Source organism: Notamacropus eugenii, chromosome 3 (genome assembly GCF_028372415.1).
Source record: "Notamacropus eugenii isolate mMacEug1 chromosome 3, mMacEug1.pri_v2, whole genome shotgun sequence".
NCBI classification, from domain to species: Eukaryota; Metazoa; Chordata; class Mammalia; order Diprotodontia; family Macropodidae; genus Notamacropus; species Notamacropus eugenii.
The window spans coordinates 166,602,512-166,620,133 of NC_092874.1; the positions used below are offsets into that span (position 1 = coordinate 166,602,512).

The 17,622-nt window shown below is 37.0% G+C and overlaps 1 protein-coding gene across 1 annotated transcript in view; it reads left to right on the plus strand.

Moving 5' to 3' along the window:
• Positions 1–13,304, plus strand: part of DCLRE1C (DNA cross-link repair 1C) — a 30,743-nt gene extending 17,439 nt beyond the window's left edge. Inside the window, exons 12-14 of the mRNA XM_072653248.1 lie at positions 2,116–2,204; positions 9,910–10,007; positions 12,210–13,304. Of these exons, the coding sequence (XP_072509349.1) occupies positions 2,116–2,204; positions 9,910–10,007; positions 12,210–13,129 (1,107 nt within the window). The 3' untranslated portion in view covers positions 13,130–13,304. The remainder of the gene's footprint in view (positions 1–2,115; positions 2,205–9,909; positions 10,008–12,209) is intronic.
• Positions 13,305–17,622: the final 4,318 nt, after the last annotated feature.

Sequence of the window (17,622 nt, forward strand, 5' to 3'; positions counted from 1 at the left end):
TGGGGCCTTTGGTGGGAGGGATGAAAGAGTCATTTGATCATATTTCCTAGGAAGGCCAAAAGGACAGTTTTCTTTTGACTACTTATTACCAAAAATAACTATTTAATAACCAAACTTAACATTAGTCATTAGTTACAAAGATAATATTTAAGGTAATTTTCGAAGTAGTAAGTTCCTATGGCACAATTCATACCTTTTTTAGTTATTTGAAATTTTGGGTAGAAGATAGAAGCAATAGTCTGCTTTTCAGCTAGTTTGCTGTTGGAATGTCTTAGGCTGCCTGTCTCTCTGGATCAGCTGTTATATTTCTTTTGTATTCTTTTTAGCCATAGGTGGTCTCTGTACCCTGTCCAAGGTATTTAAGTCAATCTCAGGGCAGGCTTTACTTTTTAAAATTTTTTGAAACCAGAACTCTGTTTCTTTTTTTTTATATGCAGCGCAAGAAAGAGGGGAAGGGAGCATTTTTACATATAGCAAAGTCACATTAATAAGAGCATAAGAGCCTGTATTTGCTTTACCCTGATCAGATGGAATTAGTTTCCTATCACCTGGGTGGAATAGCAGAATAGTTCCTGCCCGTTTCCTTTTTTCATATCACTGGTTGTTATTTTACATACACTAATGAAGTTATTACCTTAGTTCTGGGTAGCTTCTCTCAGCACCACACCACCGCCCTCTTCCTTCCCCCCAGCAAATCTCTAGAAACTGGATATTAAGTTACTCACCAGTTAACAAATTGTTCCAACCAAAGGGACTCATTCTCTCATTAGAGAGAACAGAATATGTAAACATAAATATATATATTAATTTAAACAAGTTTTTTGAATTAGATTGGCTTTTATTAGAACTTGTATTTTTCTAAATACTCTGTGTGTGAATGTATACAGCATCCCAAAAATCTTAGTGTACTTTTAAGCTGTAAAACTTCTGCTTGTATGGGAGTAGGGTATGGGGAAGAGTTACTTTTCTACTTGCATTCCCATTTCCTTGTAGTCCCCTATCTGAGAGAAGAAGAAATGAATTACCCATGTATAATTCTGTCCTTTCTTACTTCCCGTGAACTACATCTTAAACTCCTATCTATCCTGTTGGATTTGGTTCATAAAAGAAAAAGTCGTAGACATATAAAGCATTATTTTCTATTTCATGAAGTCTTTAAAACTTTAAAGAAAATTGTAAATTAAAAATTTCTAAATAAAGGATTTTCCCATTTACTTTCCTCTTTTAATTAAAATATGTATTTCCTTTTTTCCTACAAGGTCATTGGAGATGACAGGATCAAAATCTAGAGCTAGAAGGGGCCTTAGAAGTCATCTAGCCCAATACAACCCCTTCATTTTACAGTTGAGGAAACTGAGGTCCTGCAAGGTTAAATAAGTTGTCCAGGGTACCAAAGGTAGTAAGCATGAGAAGTGGGATGGAAGCCCTGTGGCTCTGACTCCAGGGCTGGTCTTTATATTCTGCCATGCTCCTAAGGGTTCTTCAGTGATGCTTAGTGGTTGCTGAATGGAATTGCCTTTGATTGAATACTGAATTTAGAGGAGTTAAGATGCAACAATTGATTTGTGCCTCAGATTCCACATTTGCAAAAGGGAATAATTCTCTGCCTCACAGGGTTGTTGTGGAGAGTAATGAGAAAATACCTATATAACAACCTGGGCTTCGTAGAAGACACAAAGTAGTCCTAAAAACAATCATCCCATTCCTTTTGTGTGTCCATGAACTGCACTCAGTAAGGTCAGAGACCATCAAAGCCTTTGAAGAGCTTTTGGATGTTCTGTCATTTTAAAAGGTTTGCATCTCATAATAGTGATCTTGTACAGGGAAAGACAACAAAGTTGTAAGATTTTATGTTGTATGTGGTTATTTAAAGGCAGCAACTAAATTCCAGGAGAATGAAAAGGAGATGTATCTGGGTGCTGAACCTCCCTGAGCAAGGAGGTAAATAGTTTGTGCACACAACATGGGATTTGGGGCACATGTTGTATTATTCAGCAAACATCTGAGGCCTTTACTTTCCTTTACCTCCAATCTTGTGAAGTTCACTCCTTGTTGTTTAAGTAGGACTGTTTTTCTCCCACTAGTGTCACATTATTGTTTTTCCTTTTCCATTAGATTAAGGATTTCTTGAGCTACATACATCCTGTCAATGTGTATCCAAATGTCATACCCGTGGGTGCAACAATGGAAAAAGTGGTAGAAATGTAAGTAGAGAGTTTGAAATGAGCCCCAGACTGATGCTGTTGTCCCTGGGAGGCTTGGCCAAGAGGCTCAAGCTTCGCTGTGGAATCTGGTCATAAATCTGGTTCCGCTCGAAATCTGTGAACCCTGTCTTCAAGGTAGGTCACTCCTGCTGTTTGTTTCCATTTCTGTTTGCCCATTCAGTTTGCTCATTGTCTACTCTGAGATACTCCCAAGGAACTCCTCTACTGCTCCTCTGCCCCACTTAAGCCATAGATCTTCCACTTCCATGTTCAAGAATTCTGAGATCCCCTTATCTGACCGTAACCTAAGTTTCACTTCTCCCTGTGCCTCCTTTACATAACCCTGCTCTCCATCTGTACCCTGACCTCCAATCCCTGCCCACCTCAGTTCTGTCCCAGGCTGGTTCCCCTGCATTAGCCACTCTCTCCTCTTCCCATCCTGCCTGCTTGCTGAACCAACTCCACACTGTCCTCTCTTGAATCCTTGGCTCCCTTATCATATTGAGTTACCCCCAGGCAAGCCACAGCTTTGGATTACTTTCACCGTTTACTGCCTTCACTCCTACACACATGCTGAATGAAAGTGGAGAAAATCGTTCAGCTGTTTTTACTAGATTCACTACAGATTTGTTACCTAATTTCAAGTGTGCTTTCGCTGCTGCTTGGCAGTCCTACTATCCCTCTCTTACTCACTGTCCCACTCTTCACAGCAGCTCTTCATCCCTCAAACTTCCCTTGGCTCTCCATTCCCCATGCTCTCAGCTTTTCAGAAAAAAAATTGAGACCCTTTGTCATGGATTCCCTCTTTTCTCTCTTCCTCATCTGCTGGCAGGTGCCTTCTGTCATTTTCTCCTCCATCTGCACAAAGGCTGACCCCTTCACTTGTTGAAGAGATTCCACCCCATCCCCTCTCCTCTGACAGGTTGGCTCCTCTGCCATCCCCACTCGTTCACTCGTTTTCATTTCATACTGGCTCATATCCTGTTGCCTGCAAATATCCCATTTCCCCTCTCCTGAGAAAAGCCTTCTGTCCCTGCTGTTGTCCTAAAGGCCATCTACAGTAAACTCTCAATCCTTTACAGTCTAGCTCCTGACCTCTTCATTCCACTGAAACTGCTCTCTCCAAAGTTACTAATGATTTTTCAGTTAGCAAGTCAAATGGCCCTTTCTCTGTCTCCATGGGTAGGTAGGTGATGCAGTGAACAAAGTGCTGGGCTTGGAATCAGGAAGATCTAAGTTCAAATTTGACTTCAGACACTTACTAGCTATGACCCTGGGCAAGTCACTTAACCTCCTTCTCTGTTAAGATTGGGATAAGAATAGCCCCTAGCCCTCAGGGCGGTTGTGAGGATACAAAGACCTTGGAGCCTGGAAGGTAGTGAGTGCTATTTAAATGTTCCCTGTTACTGGTTCACAGCCGTAGACACTGCTGATTGCTCTGTCTTGCTTGGGACTCTCTTTTCTCTAGATTTGAAGGACACCATTCTCTCCTGGTTTTCCTACGTGTCAGACTCCTCCTCGGTCTTCTTTGTGGATCCTCATCCAGATCACACTCTCTAATCATAGAGGCCCCCCGGGGTTCTGTTCCCTTCTCTTCTCCCCTGTACCATAGTATAGATGGTGATCTCATCAGAGTCCGTGGATTTAATTACCATCTCTATACTTATGATTTTAGAATCTACCTTCATAACCTAGCCCCCTTCTTACCTTACCAATCTTTTTACACATTACATACTCTTAATTTGAGTAACCCTGCCTTCCTGGCTGTTCTACAAACAAGGTACCCCATCTCTTGGCTTCAGGCAATCTTTCTAGCTGTCCCCCCATTTGCAACACTTCCTCTTCCACTTGGACTACTGACCTCCCTGGCTTTTATATACCAGCAAAAATCCCGCCTTCTATGAAGTCTTTGCTAGCCTCCCTTAATTCCAGTACCTCCCCTCTGTTAATTATCTCCTCTTTATCCTTTGTATAGTTTGCTTTGTATAGATTTGTCTGCATGTGGTCTCCATTGTTAGACTGTGAACTCTCCTTATTTTCTATCCCTAGTGCTTAGCACAGTGTCTGGTGGTAGTAGGTGCTTTTACAAATGTTTGACTGATTGGTATTTGTAAAGTACGCAGCACAGAGCTTGGCACATAGTAGACATTTAATGTTGATTGATTTGTTGATTTTTGCCTGTGATAAGCCATCAACAGATTGCAAAAATTTTGTTGTCATCTTCCATCTTACTAACCAACTACATTTGTACTTTGTGGTCTTCTGTAGACACTTGTTTTTGAATATTTTGTAGTTAAATATACGAAAACTTCAATTTAAATCATTTCCCCAAATATGGAAAATAAATAAGGAGAGTTTACTCTTTAATGAAACACTATAGTGATTTCTTAAAGTGAAAAATATTTTTGAATGCACATAACAATGTGCATTCTGATTGAACTGCCTTCTAAATTCAAATTTATATATGTTCAGTTGTCTTAAACCAGAGCATGTACTTTAAATGAAGTCAGTAAATATTTATCAAGAAGCTAATGTTTTTGTAGCATTGCACTAAATGTTGTGAGGTATACAGAAAAAAAATTATCAGTTTCTGTTCTCAAGGCAATGGGTAGATGAAATAAATACAAGTTTAAAGTTATGAGAAGGAATTTTAAATAAGCATACATCCAGCTGATTATTGTACTTCAACATAGTCACCGTGATAAGTCATACATTGAGTCCAGTGATACTCGGTACAGTACATTTGTGGATTGCCAGGACCCTGTGTTTAACCTTTCTCAGTATTAGTTAACCAGGAAAGGGCTCAGTCTATAGAGCTGTATGCACTTCATCCCTTGGACACATTTTCAAGCTGCTATATCAACAGTCTCCATGCATTCACTTGGATATGTTTCTCCTCCCCTGCCTGATCCTCCCAATTTATTAGTGTTCTCATTTACTGATTCTGGACTTGCTCCAAATAGCTTGGAGAAGGGATCTATCTGTCTGCTGTACTTTTACAGTCCACTTTACTAGTGGTTGATATAACTTCAAGGGAATACATCTTTGATATTTCATAATATCCACAATTCTACTTTGGCATTACTTTTCATTCAGATAGGGAGTTTCACCTTGATCCAGGTCAGTGATACAGAGCAGTGTCAGATCATACTAGGCTATCCTATTTATTTATAGGTGACTAAGCTATGTAACAGTTAAAAAAATCACTTAACAGTCACTTTTTTGGGTGGCTAAATAGAATTATTTCTTTTGAGTTTAGACTTATGATCTGACTTTAATTTCAGTTATATACTTAATATGATAATATCCTTTCAACAGCACTGTAATAGTCATATGTTTCTTTCCTTGGGAAAAGTATTACATTTCTTTTAGAGCAGGAGTTATTAACCTTTCCTTGTGTCATGGACCCCTTTGATAATCTGGTAAAACATAGGGACTCCCTTTTAAAATAATGTTTTAAAATGAATAAAATAAAGCCCTCTCTGTACAGCTAGGTGGCCTAGTGGATAGACCATTAGGCCTGGAGTCAGGAAAACTTGAGTTCAAATTTGGCCTCAGACACTTACTAGCTGTGACAAGTCACTTACCCTTATTTGCCTCAGTTTCCTCATCTGTAAAATGAGCTAGAGAAGGAAATGGTAAATCATTCCATTATCTTTGCCAGGAAATTCCAAATTGGGTCATGAAGAATCAGACATGACTGAAAATGACTAAATAACAACTAAAGCAAAAAATAGGATTCATGAGGTTACAAAGGAAACCAATTATGTTGAAACATAGTATTTAAAATACTTTTAAAATAAGTTCTTGGACCGTAGGTTTCAGAGTTTGGCCAGGTCATTCCATTTGTTCTTCAGTTTGTTCCCATGCTAGAGATGTATATGCTTATAGAAACTAAGAGAGACCCTGTTCCCCAAAGGACATATTTCTTTTTTTTTCCTGATGTAATTTTATTTTATTTTTTATTATTATTATTTTGTTTGTTTTCAGTGTTCCACAATCACTTCCATATAACTTAGATTTTTTTCTCCCCTCCCTCCCCGAGATGGCATACAATTTTATATAGGTTCTACACATATATTCCTATTAAATACATTTTCACCTTAGCCATGTTGCATAGAAGAATTAAAAAGAATGGGAGAAATTATAAAACAAACCAAAACATAATACAGAAGAAAATGATCTGCTACATTCTGTGATTGAATTCCATAGTTCTTTCTCAGGATGTGGAAGGCATTTTGCCTTAAAAGATTTTTGGGAATTTTTTAAGTCCTTGCATTGCAATGAAGTTCTAAGTCTTCCAGAAAAAATCCTTGCATGCTGTGGTTGTTGCTGTGTACAAAATTCTCCTGGTTCTGCTCCTTTCACTCAGCATCAGTTCATGTAAATCTTTCCAGGCCTCTCTGAAGTCTTCCTGTTCATTATTTCTCACAGCACAATGGTATTCCATTACATTCATATACCACAATTTATTCAGCCATTCCCCAGTTGATGGGCATCCCCTTGATTTCCAGTTTTTGCCCACCACAAGGAGTGCTGCTATAAATATTTTTGTTCATGTGGGACCCTTTTCCCATTTTTATGATCTCTTGGGAATATAGTCCTAGAAGCATTATTGCTGGGTCAAAGGGTATGCACATATTTGTAGCTCTTTGGGCATAATTCCAAATTGCTGTCCAGATCAGCTCACAGTTTCACCAACAATGAATTAGTGTTCCAACTCTCCCACATCTTCTCCAACATTTATCATCTTCCTGTTTTGTCATGTTAGCCAGTCTGATAGGTGTGATATGAGTTGTTTTGATTTGCATCTCTCTAATCAATAGTGATTAAGAGCATTTTTTCGTATGACTATAGATATCTTTTAATATCTTCCTCTGAAAACTGCCTATTCATATCCTTTTGACCATTCATCAATTGGGGAATGACTTGTATTCTTGTATATTTGACTCGGTTCTCTATATAGTTTAGAAATGAGGCCTTGATCACAGACACTAGTTGCAAAAATTCTTTCCCTGTTTTCTGCTTCCCTCCTAATCTTGGTTGCATTGGGTTTGGTTCAAAGGATGTATTTCTAAAGGATTAATGCTAACTGGATGATATGTAGGAAAGTTGTTGAAAGTGATCAGTCCCACCAAATGAAATTACTTTTTATTTCTTATATATACTGTTACGTGCTTCTATATCAGATTCTGGACATTGTTATATTTTCTGTTGAATCAAGCATAGACCTTTCTCCTCTTTTTTCACTAGCCTTCCAAAACTAGCTTATGGAACTTGATTTGGACCCAGGAGGGGAAACACAAAAACATAATGCAAGTCTTTAAGTATGTTAAAGAGCAATGCAGCCTGTGAGAAAAGAGCTAAGGAAAGATATAAAAGTCTTTGAGATTTGGTCAGTCTTTATTCTAAGCTTGAGTACAGAAGTAGAGAGATCTTTTGGAATGTCGATTTCTAAATGACCAAGTTATTTAGGAAACTGTTGGAAGGAATAAATTATCATAAAATATAGGAGATCAGTGGTTCATTGGACCTTTGAGTTCATAACACCAAACAAGCCATGCAACTTTCTGATTGGCAGAGATCAGTGGCCTTAAGAACTGTTTGTAGTGGTAGTTTAAATTCTAATTTAGATAAGATCAATTTTTTTGTAGTCATTTCATTTCTTTCTTTTAAAATCTTTTATTAGGCACAGACTTACATGGTAATGATAAAAGAATGTTTCCTTTCCCAAATGCCTGATAACTACAGTAGTAATCTCTGAGTCAGATTATTAATTGTATGCTCTTATATTCCCTCAGTGTGTACTTAGAAGAGTTCAGAATGTCCAGCAGGGGAAGGCATGTTCACAGCTGGAACTGTTGAAAACTTTTGTGTAATAATTAAGAGACCTTTCTCCTTACCTTCAACAGTGATTACTTTGAAAGGGTTGAAACTCATTTATATGTATAAGTGCTAGCATTTTGTTAATAAAAAAAATCTACATCATTATTTTATGCTCATGACCTCGTTCATATAAAACATATGATTTTTAACAGGATGGGTACTCCCTCTAGCAAACAACAGATTGTAATCCTTCCATACTTTAGTAGATTGTTTGATGAATTGTGTTGAACTTGCCAAGATATTTCAGCATCTAATGGCCAGCCTTTTGTGATGAATCTTTACAAATTTAGCTAGATTTGTCCTCAGACAACAATTCAGTCAAATCATTATATCTGATCATATATCTGGGTCTGCCAGAAGTTTCAATCTGTTAGCAAAAATGCTAAGAACCCAGCTTCCCCAGACCATAGTTAGATATAGGAATAGTACTTTAGTGGAGGACAATGTACATAAAAATTCAAATATAGCAGAAGGTAGTTGTACAAGATACCACAAGGTAGGGTGCATAATGTTAATTTGGGTGAGGCAGAGAGCTCTTTGTGTGGGCTGAAGTTGTCCTAGGAGGCATTGTGGAAGAAATTGGACTTGAGGTCTTGACAGATGGAAAGACTTTTGGATAAGCAGAGGAAGGATGTTGGGCTTGAAAGGTGACGTAAGTAGTGTTAGGTTTAAGGAGCCAAGACTTATTTGGGGGATAGTAAAATTATCAGTTTGTCAAGGGTAGAGAGTAGTAGGGCACAGGCTGAAAAGAAAGGTTGGTACCAATTGAAGAGAGTTGTAAATACTATGAGGTTGAGCTTTATTCTCAAGATAGTGGAAGACCTACTGAAATTTTTGAACAGAATAGTGATATAATGGAAGTGGCTTTTTAGGAAGTATGATTTGGTGTTTATAGATTTGGGTAGATTGAATGGAAGATTGGGAGTGAGAAGAAAAATAGAAATAAGAAAAGAGTTTTGAAGTCAGTTATATGATAAATAAAGTACTTTTTGAATGAGAGGACCATTATGGGGTCACAACTCGGTTTAAGGAGCGCTGAAGGAATTGCAAATGGAAAAAGTTTAAGAAGCACTGGTCTAGACTACTAATATGATTGTATTAGGGTCACAAAAGCTTCCAGAGCTTGTTTAGCACAATACTGGGCATATGTATATAGTAGGTACTTAATAAATTCTTGTTGACTGTTCCACTTATCTTTTATCATGTTGTTTTTTTCATACTTGCACATCTGAAAATGTGACAAGAATAATTTTTAAAATTAAGGAAGTAAATTAAATTTAATATGGGAAGCTTTCAGAAAGAAAAATAACCAAAAAAATTATACCAATAAATTTAAAAATCATTTGGGTTAAATGGAAACCAAAGTGGTATATCATCTTTCCTAAGGAGTAGAGGAGCTAAAAACTAAAAAACTTATAGGATGCCAGTTATAAGGAATTAAAAAGGTAGGGGTCACCCTTATCAAGGAATAGGTCATAGCAAAGTCTCACTTCTTTGCCCTCCTGGGTCAAGCTTTATCCTGTAGGACTTGTAAAAGAGATGAGGCCAAACATATTTCACATTTGTAAGCAGGAGCCACTACAGATCTGCAAAGGATTTTGTGAAAGGGAATCCAGTTGTGGCCACTACACACTACTTACTTCGTGCTGTTAAGTTTACGGAGGTTATAATCTTCACTTTATTATTCTGTTAAAAGTATGAGGTTTTAAAAATTGCTTCTAAAATTCATGGAGCAGATATTGAAGTTCTTAGATACTATACATTCTAGAAGCTTTCTTAGAAATTAAAAAAAATGTATATATGTCCTTATTCTTTTCAGCTTAAAACCATTATGCCGATCCTTTACTAAGCATACTGAAGCAAAGTATAAACCACTTGGAATGTTGAAGAGAGCCAGAACAACATGCCTCGAGTCAGGTAAAGGGAATATTCCTGGGTTCTCGGTGCATTTGCCTGAGGAAGGCTGCATTTTGTGGAATAACATAATTTGGAGAGGAAATAGGATCTAATACTTGATGTCTTTTCTTGGGAAAATAATTTTAAAAATAAAATAAGGGCTGAATTGGATCTCTTTTTTAGCTTACAAACCTGTTGGGAGGACAAATGTTTATATTATTTAGTGCTTTGAATTTCTTGGAAATAAGCACCACCAAATGAGGAAGGCAGTGAGGAGTTATACTGATGTCATCCATGAGTTATGCGTACACTGGCTTGTACAGCTATTGGGAACGTCTGTCTTCATTTTTTAAAAATCATTTCTGGCTTGATTAAATTTCAGTATGATAGAAAACTACCATTGATTTAAACAATACGGATGATACTTCACATCTTGCTGCCTCTTTTGACTTATTTCCATTATCCAGTCAAAGAGAGGAGTGAGCTGATTTTGAAGCAGAATGAAGAACTTTAGGTTCTGAACTGAGCTGACTGTGGTGGTCTTCATTAAGAAAAATTTGAATTCTCATTGCTTTGATGCATAAATTTTTTGGAAAATAATGATGTGTTTATGTAGGAAAGTACTTTTGAGCCAAAATACTGGAACTTGAAATTCATTTGTAAATAACTTTCACCTGTCTCTTCTAAGAATGATCTCACATTGTTTTCTGTGATTAGTTCTTCCACTAATCTGGAAATATAGGAGAGAATGCTTTAATCCACATTTCTCTTAAAACCAGTGTGTACTAAACCAGCAACATAAGCTGGCCGTGCAAAAATATTACAGTGCTAGATTTGTTTAAGAAACTAAAGTAATTGTAAAATCAGATATGAGAGGAAAAAATAACATCTTAACAAATGGGTAGTTTGAAGAACTAGGTACAGCATATATTTTGGTGACAGTGGAGAAGTCAAGACTTACTTACACTTGGCATTATCATCAGGAGTGTTTATCCCAATAGTGGATTCCAAATTCATTAGTTATGTCAAAGTACTTTCTAATAATGATGTATCTACATGGCAGCTAGTAAGAAGAAATATACATATGTAAAGTCATTGACCTTGGTGATTGATGGTTTATTAAAATGAATTTTATTTATTAATAAATCAGTGTTTATTAAAATGAATTAAAACATTTAGTGCTGGAAAGGAACCTTTAAGGTCATCTTCTCCAGTGTCAGACACTCAGGCTGCATTGTGGCCCTCAGTACTCAGTAGCAGATTAAAATGTAATTGGGAAATATTTAGCAGGATAAAAGTAACAAAAATAAAAACATTAATATGTGGTTTTCTAAATCACTGTCTTTAGTGATTTAGATATATATCTATATCTACATCTATAGATATATATCTATAGGTATCTTTATATATGATTTAGGGACCCTGTGTCTATTTGTGTTTGATACTGCTGATCTAATCTAACTCCTTTATTTGCTGAATGTTAGGAAAACATTTTTTATTTGTTCCCAGCCCTGTTCTGTCATTCTTTGTAGGATAACCTATTTAGCACCTCAGCCTTTATGCAGGAGTTCTTCTTCAAGTATATTTTGTTCCTACTTTCAACTTTGGCAGTTTGAAGTCTGGGTTAGTGAATTCTGATAGAGGTAGAGCTTGTGTTTGATTTTCAAGGTACTTTTAATACCTTTAATTGGACAGATCTCTGATTTTAAAATGTATTTAATTTGGCTGCATCAAATATCACCAATTTTAACATTTGTAGGGCTTGTTAATATTTACAATTTTAAGTTATAGACTTAAATGTTGTCTATTTAACCAACCAGTATTTACTCAGCATTTACTTTAACACAAGTTACGAGGCTAATAGAGATACAAAAAAGTAGAGTCTAGTTGAGAGTGTATATGCATAAAAATATTTGATCTTAATTTAAACCGTCATTATAAAAGTGTCAGTGGTAGTTAAACTATTTGAGTTTAAAAACATTGTAGTTTAACTGAAATAAAATAACTCACAAATAAAAGATAATAATATTGCGCTCTAAAATCTCCTAAAGAGCTGGGGAACTAATATCTATAAAGTGTCTTTTACTCTTTATTATGAAAGAAGAGAGGATCTTTAAGATGCCTTAGATCACGAGAACAGTTGAATGCATTACACAAGAAATTGTGTTGTAATTTCTGTAAATCTTTCCATTTACCAATTTTTTTCCTTGGTGGTGTGGACAGAGGATGAAGATGAAGATCTCTTTGATGACTTTCAGTTAATGCCTTTGAGGCACAAGATCCCAAACCAACAGACTTTCCAGCCTCTGTTACTTCCCCCAAAACCTGAACCTCAGGATTGTCCAGGACAGCTGAAGCTGAGCAGAGCAAACTGCAGAACAGATAGTGCACAGACCTCAGTTCTGACAAACTTCGTAGACTGTGAAGAATCCAACAGTGAAGATGAGGAGCAATCTGAAACCTCATCTTCTTTTCATGGGGACTTGAATTCCCTTCCATTACAACAACAGGAATTGGATGTGGACATGCCTGAGTGGAAAATTTTCTTTAAAAATAATGCTGACATTTCAGATGATGGTTCAGAAAATTTAATTTCTTCCACAGAGGCAGGTGGGTCCCAGTCACCAAGACTTTTCAGTGATTCTGATGGAGATTCCACTCACATCTCCTCACAGAATTCTTCTCAGTCCACACACATATCAGAACAAGAAAGCCAAGGTTGGGACAGCCAGTCAGATACTGTTTTGTTATCTTCTCAGGAAAGAAACTGTGGTGACTTCACTTTTTTAAACAAAAGTGGCTCCCGAGTCAGAGAGCTTGTTACTGCATGCCAGCTGGAACAAAATATATCTGCTCCAAAAAACACTTCCTCTGATTTGAAAGGCAGGGCTCCAGATGTCAATAGAGCTTCTACTTCTAGAGGAGCAACTACAGTAAGTTGCGAGAAATGTACGGTTGAAGAGGAAAAAAACCTATTAAATCTTAGCACAAGTGTGGATTCTCAGAGCTCCTCAGACTTTGAAATACCTTCAACACCTGAGGCTGAACTTCCCAAACGGGAGCATTTACAACTTCTATATACAAAGCTGGCAACAGGTGAAAGTATAGTAATTGAAAGAAAGCATAGTACATCCAGTTCTTAAATATTTTGGAGTTATAATTTCAGTCAAAATACGAAGGCTCCCACAGAGATTTTATGAAATAGAAAAAAAATCTTAAAAGTAAGGACTTTTAAGGAAGAAAATGTTGTGAAATATTAAGTGGCTGAAATTATATACATTTTTAAGAAATAAATTTTATTTTTTTAATCAGCAAAAATCCATTTTTTTTCCCCCTTTACTTCCCCTCCCCTTCACACACACACCCCCACCCCACCTCTCCATTGAGAAAGAAGGGAAAACAAATCCCCTGTTACAACATGTGTAGCCAAGCCAAACAAATTTCCATATTGGCCATTTCCCCCCAAAAAAGTTTTATTCTGCACTTTTGAGCCTTTAACCAGTCAGGAGATGAGTGGTGGTATATTTCATTATGATTTCTGGATTCATGGTTAAGTCATTACATTGATCAGAGTTCCTAAATCTTTCAAAATTTTCTTTACAAAGTAGTTGTAAGTATAAAAGTATAAAAGTAGTTGTTTTTGTTCATTTCACTGCATCAGTTCATTCAAGTCTTCTCAGATTTCTCTGAAACCATCCCCTTATTACAACACAATGGTATTGTCATATTTATTAATTTGGTAAGCTATTCTCCATTTGATGAGTACTTTGCACTCTCTTCCCCCACCCTGGTTTCTTATACTTTGCCACTGCAAAGAACTATAAATATTTCATATGTCCTTAATTTGTTTTGTTTAGGTTTAATCGCTCCCTTATTATACCCTGCATCCTGTGCCCCTGCCCCTTTCTCTCTTCTACACTTTCTCTGTTGAGTGAAATGTATTTTTGTACGCAGCTGTGTATGTATTCTTCTCTCCTTTGACCAGTTCAGGTGAGACTGAGGTTCAAGTCTGATTATGTGAGATAAATTTACCCAAGCATCTTTCTCCTACATACCCCTTTAGCATAGTCTTCCCTTTTTCCATCTCATTCTTCTCTTAAGATCATTAAGATATAACAGAACCATTCTTAGGCTTTTTGTCTAAGTAGACTCCCCCCATGATCCCTAATGATGATAAGGTTCACAAAGGACACATATATCATCCCCCTGTATTTGAATGTAAGCCATTTTAGTTTCTCATGATTGTTTTCCTTTTTACGTCTCTTGAGTCCTGTATTTGAATTCTAAAGTTCCTTTGCATTGCTGGTCTTTTCAAAAGGAATGCATTGAAGTGTTTTATTTCATTAAAGGCCAGCTATTCCTCCTTAGCATTATACTTAAGTTTTGCAGGATAAGGAGCGTTGGCTATAAATGTTATCTTTTGCCTTCTGGAGCTCTCCTTTCCTTTTTACTGGTGGCTCCTCAGCACTTGAATTCTTTTCTTTCTGGCTCCTTGCAGTATTTATTTTTTTGATCTGGAAGCCAGTTATAATGCCCTTGGGAGTTTCTATTTGGGGGTTTTAGAAGATGTTCAGTGAGTTCTATTTCCACATTGCCCTCTTGAGTATTAAAGATTTGGATAGTTTTATGAATTCTTGAAATATTTTTTTTTGGTCATGGCTTTTCTCTCCTTGAATCTCTTTTCCAGATTACTTGATTTTGCTATGAGATAACCTTACCTTTTCTTTTATTCCCCGCCCCACCCTCAGTCTTTTGACCTTGAATTAATATTTGTTTTATAGAATCATTAGCTTCTATTTGGTCCATTCTGATTTTCGGAGTCTGTTAACTGGTTCAGATTTTGTACTTGTGCCAAGATGTTCTACACCTTTTCAACAGCCCTCATTTATTTTTCTATTTTTTTCCCCTTCTAGTGCTCTTATTTCATTTATGAAACAATTTAAAAACTTTTAAAAAAAGTTTCTAGGGAATTGTTTGAACTTGTACCCAAGCTGTTTTTCTTTTGAGGCTTTGCCTATGTTTTGGAGTCATTCTTTTCTCCTGGGTTTGTGTTTTGAGTGTCCCTGTCACTATAATAGCTTTTTATTTTAGGATTTTTAAAAAATTTGCTCATGTTTTCCAGCCTGCTTCCCGACTTTAGATTTTAAGGCTAGCCTCTGTGTACTTGTGGAAGAAATGTTTGGACTGGTCATGTTTGATTCCTAAGGGTATTATATTGTTATTCTGGAATCTCAGGGATAGCCTCAGGTACAGGACCTGAAACCTTTCAGTGCCCCTGAAGTGGTTTGATCCAGGGCAAAGGCTGATCATGCCCTTCTCATCTGAGTTGTGCAAGTTCCCAACCTGGCTCTGGGTTTGAACAATAGGCCTGTGGACTTGTTATATCTGGAGTTTCAGTAGACTGATGGACTTAGCCACAGTGAGCTAGGTGAAAAGCTCTGCTGGTCCAGTGATAGAACTCTAAGCTTCCCTTATGATCTGAAATTCCTGCCCCAGTTATTCCTCTGTGGGCTTCACACTGGGCTAGATGCTGGAACTGAAACCCTGCTCTGCTCCTGAGGTCTATGGCTCACAGCTGCTGCTTATTAGCGAACTTGCTCCTTCCCCAGTACATGCCTTAACTGGGATGGCTCCTCCCCCTGGAATACCACCTCTAGGCCCAGGTCTTTTCCACTTTGTCTTGGATCCATGACCTGGAACAGGGCAGAGAGGGACACATCTGTTGTTCTTGTACTTGCATTTGTTCTTATACCCTACACTAATATAGGCTTCATGGTGATGGATCTGTAACCCCCTTTTGCCCTAGTATACAGCCTCTCCCTTCATTGGAATGTTGTGTACAGTATGATCTTGTCTTTGTATACACTTTAATCTGAAATATACAATTTCTCAGAATCCAAGGCATCAGATAATGCTTTCACATTTTTTAAAAAGACTTCAGTTATTTTTTAATTACTAAGTCATCAGCTTTGAAGGATAAAATGCTTTTGTAGCTGGCTGTTCAGCAAAATGAAATGGGAATGAAAGTTTGGGATTGTCCCTAAGTTTAAGTAGAATATTTATGGTTGGTTGGTTGTTGTCCTTCATTCTTGAAGAGGACCAAAATGACATCACCATGATAAAGTTAAGTTTCAGTGTGTTCGACTGTGGTTGATCAGACCAATACGAGCTTGGAATGCTCTACCACAGATTGGGCAGAGACAGTCCATGTGAACATTTGGGGCGGATACTTTAATTTTGCACATCTACATTTCCTTTGAACTGTTTCAATTCTTAGAAATACGAAGTTTATATAAACTATGACTACTTCCTTACCTTTTGGGAGTTACAACAAATATTCCTGCTAATATTTTTAAGTTAGTAGAGTAGATGGCCATGCTATGTGAGCACTAAACTCACTATGAAGACCGAGTCTACATGAACAGTACTGTTACAATCAAAACTTAAAACCAAATTAATCTGACATTTGACAATACACATAATTATGGCACAGTGTGGACAATTGGGTACATGTTCAGCACTTCACCTAAATGACCATTAATTAATATTATTGTTAAACCAAGCATTTCTAACAAAATAAAACTAGCTAGCTGTAAAGAATAAAAGGGGAAACTGGACAGAACAAGAAGATGCTTTGAGACCCTTCTCAGGATCCCTGAATCCATCCATAACTAAGGGGGATCTAGATACAGATAGTAAGTCTCTCCCTTTCTCGGAATATTTGGAACCAAGATTAAGGTGGCTACTAGGGTTTCAGGTCATAGCTGACTTAATTCAAGGCAATGTTCACCTTTCTATGAAGAGTTGCTGTTCTCCGCTGAAGAAAGATTGAACAGGCAGTTTGAGTCTCAGAATCCATAAAAGAAACTTATGAGGAAATGGTGACTCCTTTTTCTTTTTTTAAACATTAAGGAGCCTGCCTTGATTTCTTCCTTCTCTAGTCTCATACCTCTTTTTGGACCTCACCTATGAATGTGTGTGTTATAGTTATGCATTTGCTGCCCTTCTCCTTTTAAATTACAAATTCCTGGAGGGTAAGACAATATCTTATTACATCACTGTACCCTTAGTGTAGTATACGGAACATAAAAATTATTAGGCATTTAACAAATGTAAAGTTCAACCAAGAACACAATGTACCTGGTTAAAATAAACACTAAACTAGAAAGATGATGACATGACATTACATATAGTAATGACAATTCCAACCCTAAACAAAACGTTGACTATGAAAAACAAAAACAGAATTTTGATAGGGATTAGACCTGTGACTTCATTGGTACAAGGAAATCCTGGATGAGGAAACTTCTTCTACCAGTGAAAGCCTGACAAGTCTGCAACTTTTAATATTAAAGAGGTGTCTAGAGCACTGAGAAATTAAGTGACTTTCTCAGGATTGCATAGCATAGCCAGTATGTGTGGGACTCCAACCTAGACTTTCTGGCTCCATGGCAAGAAATGAATAAAAATAAAATGTGAATGGATAGAAATAAAACTATTTTTAGAGATATTTAACCTACAGTTAGGTCAACAGAACCCTGAAACCATCTTAGCCAGAGCTTGCTCCCATGGCCAAATAATAAGACATGATATCTGAGGTTCCTTTGCCAAACATTACAGAGGTTCATGGTAAGAG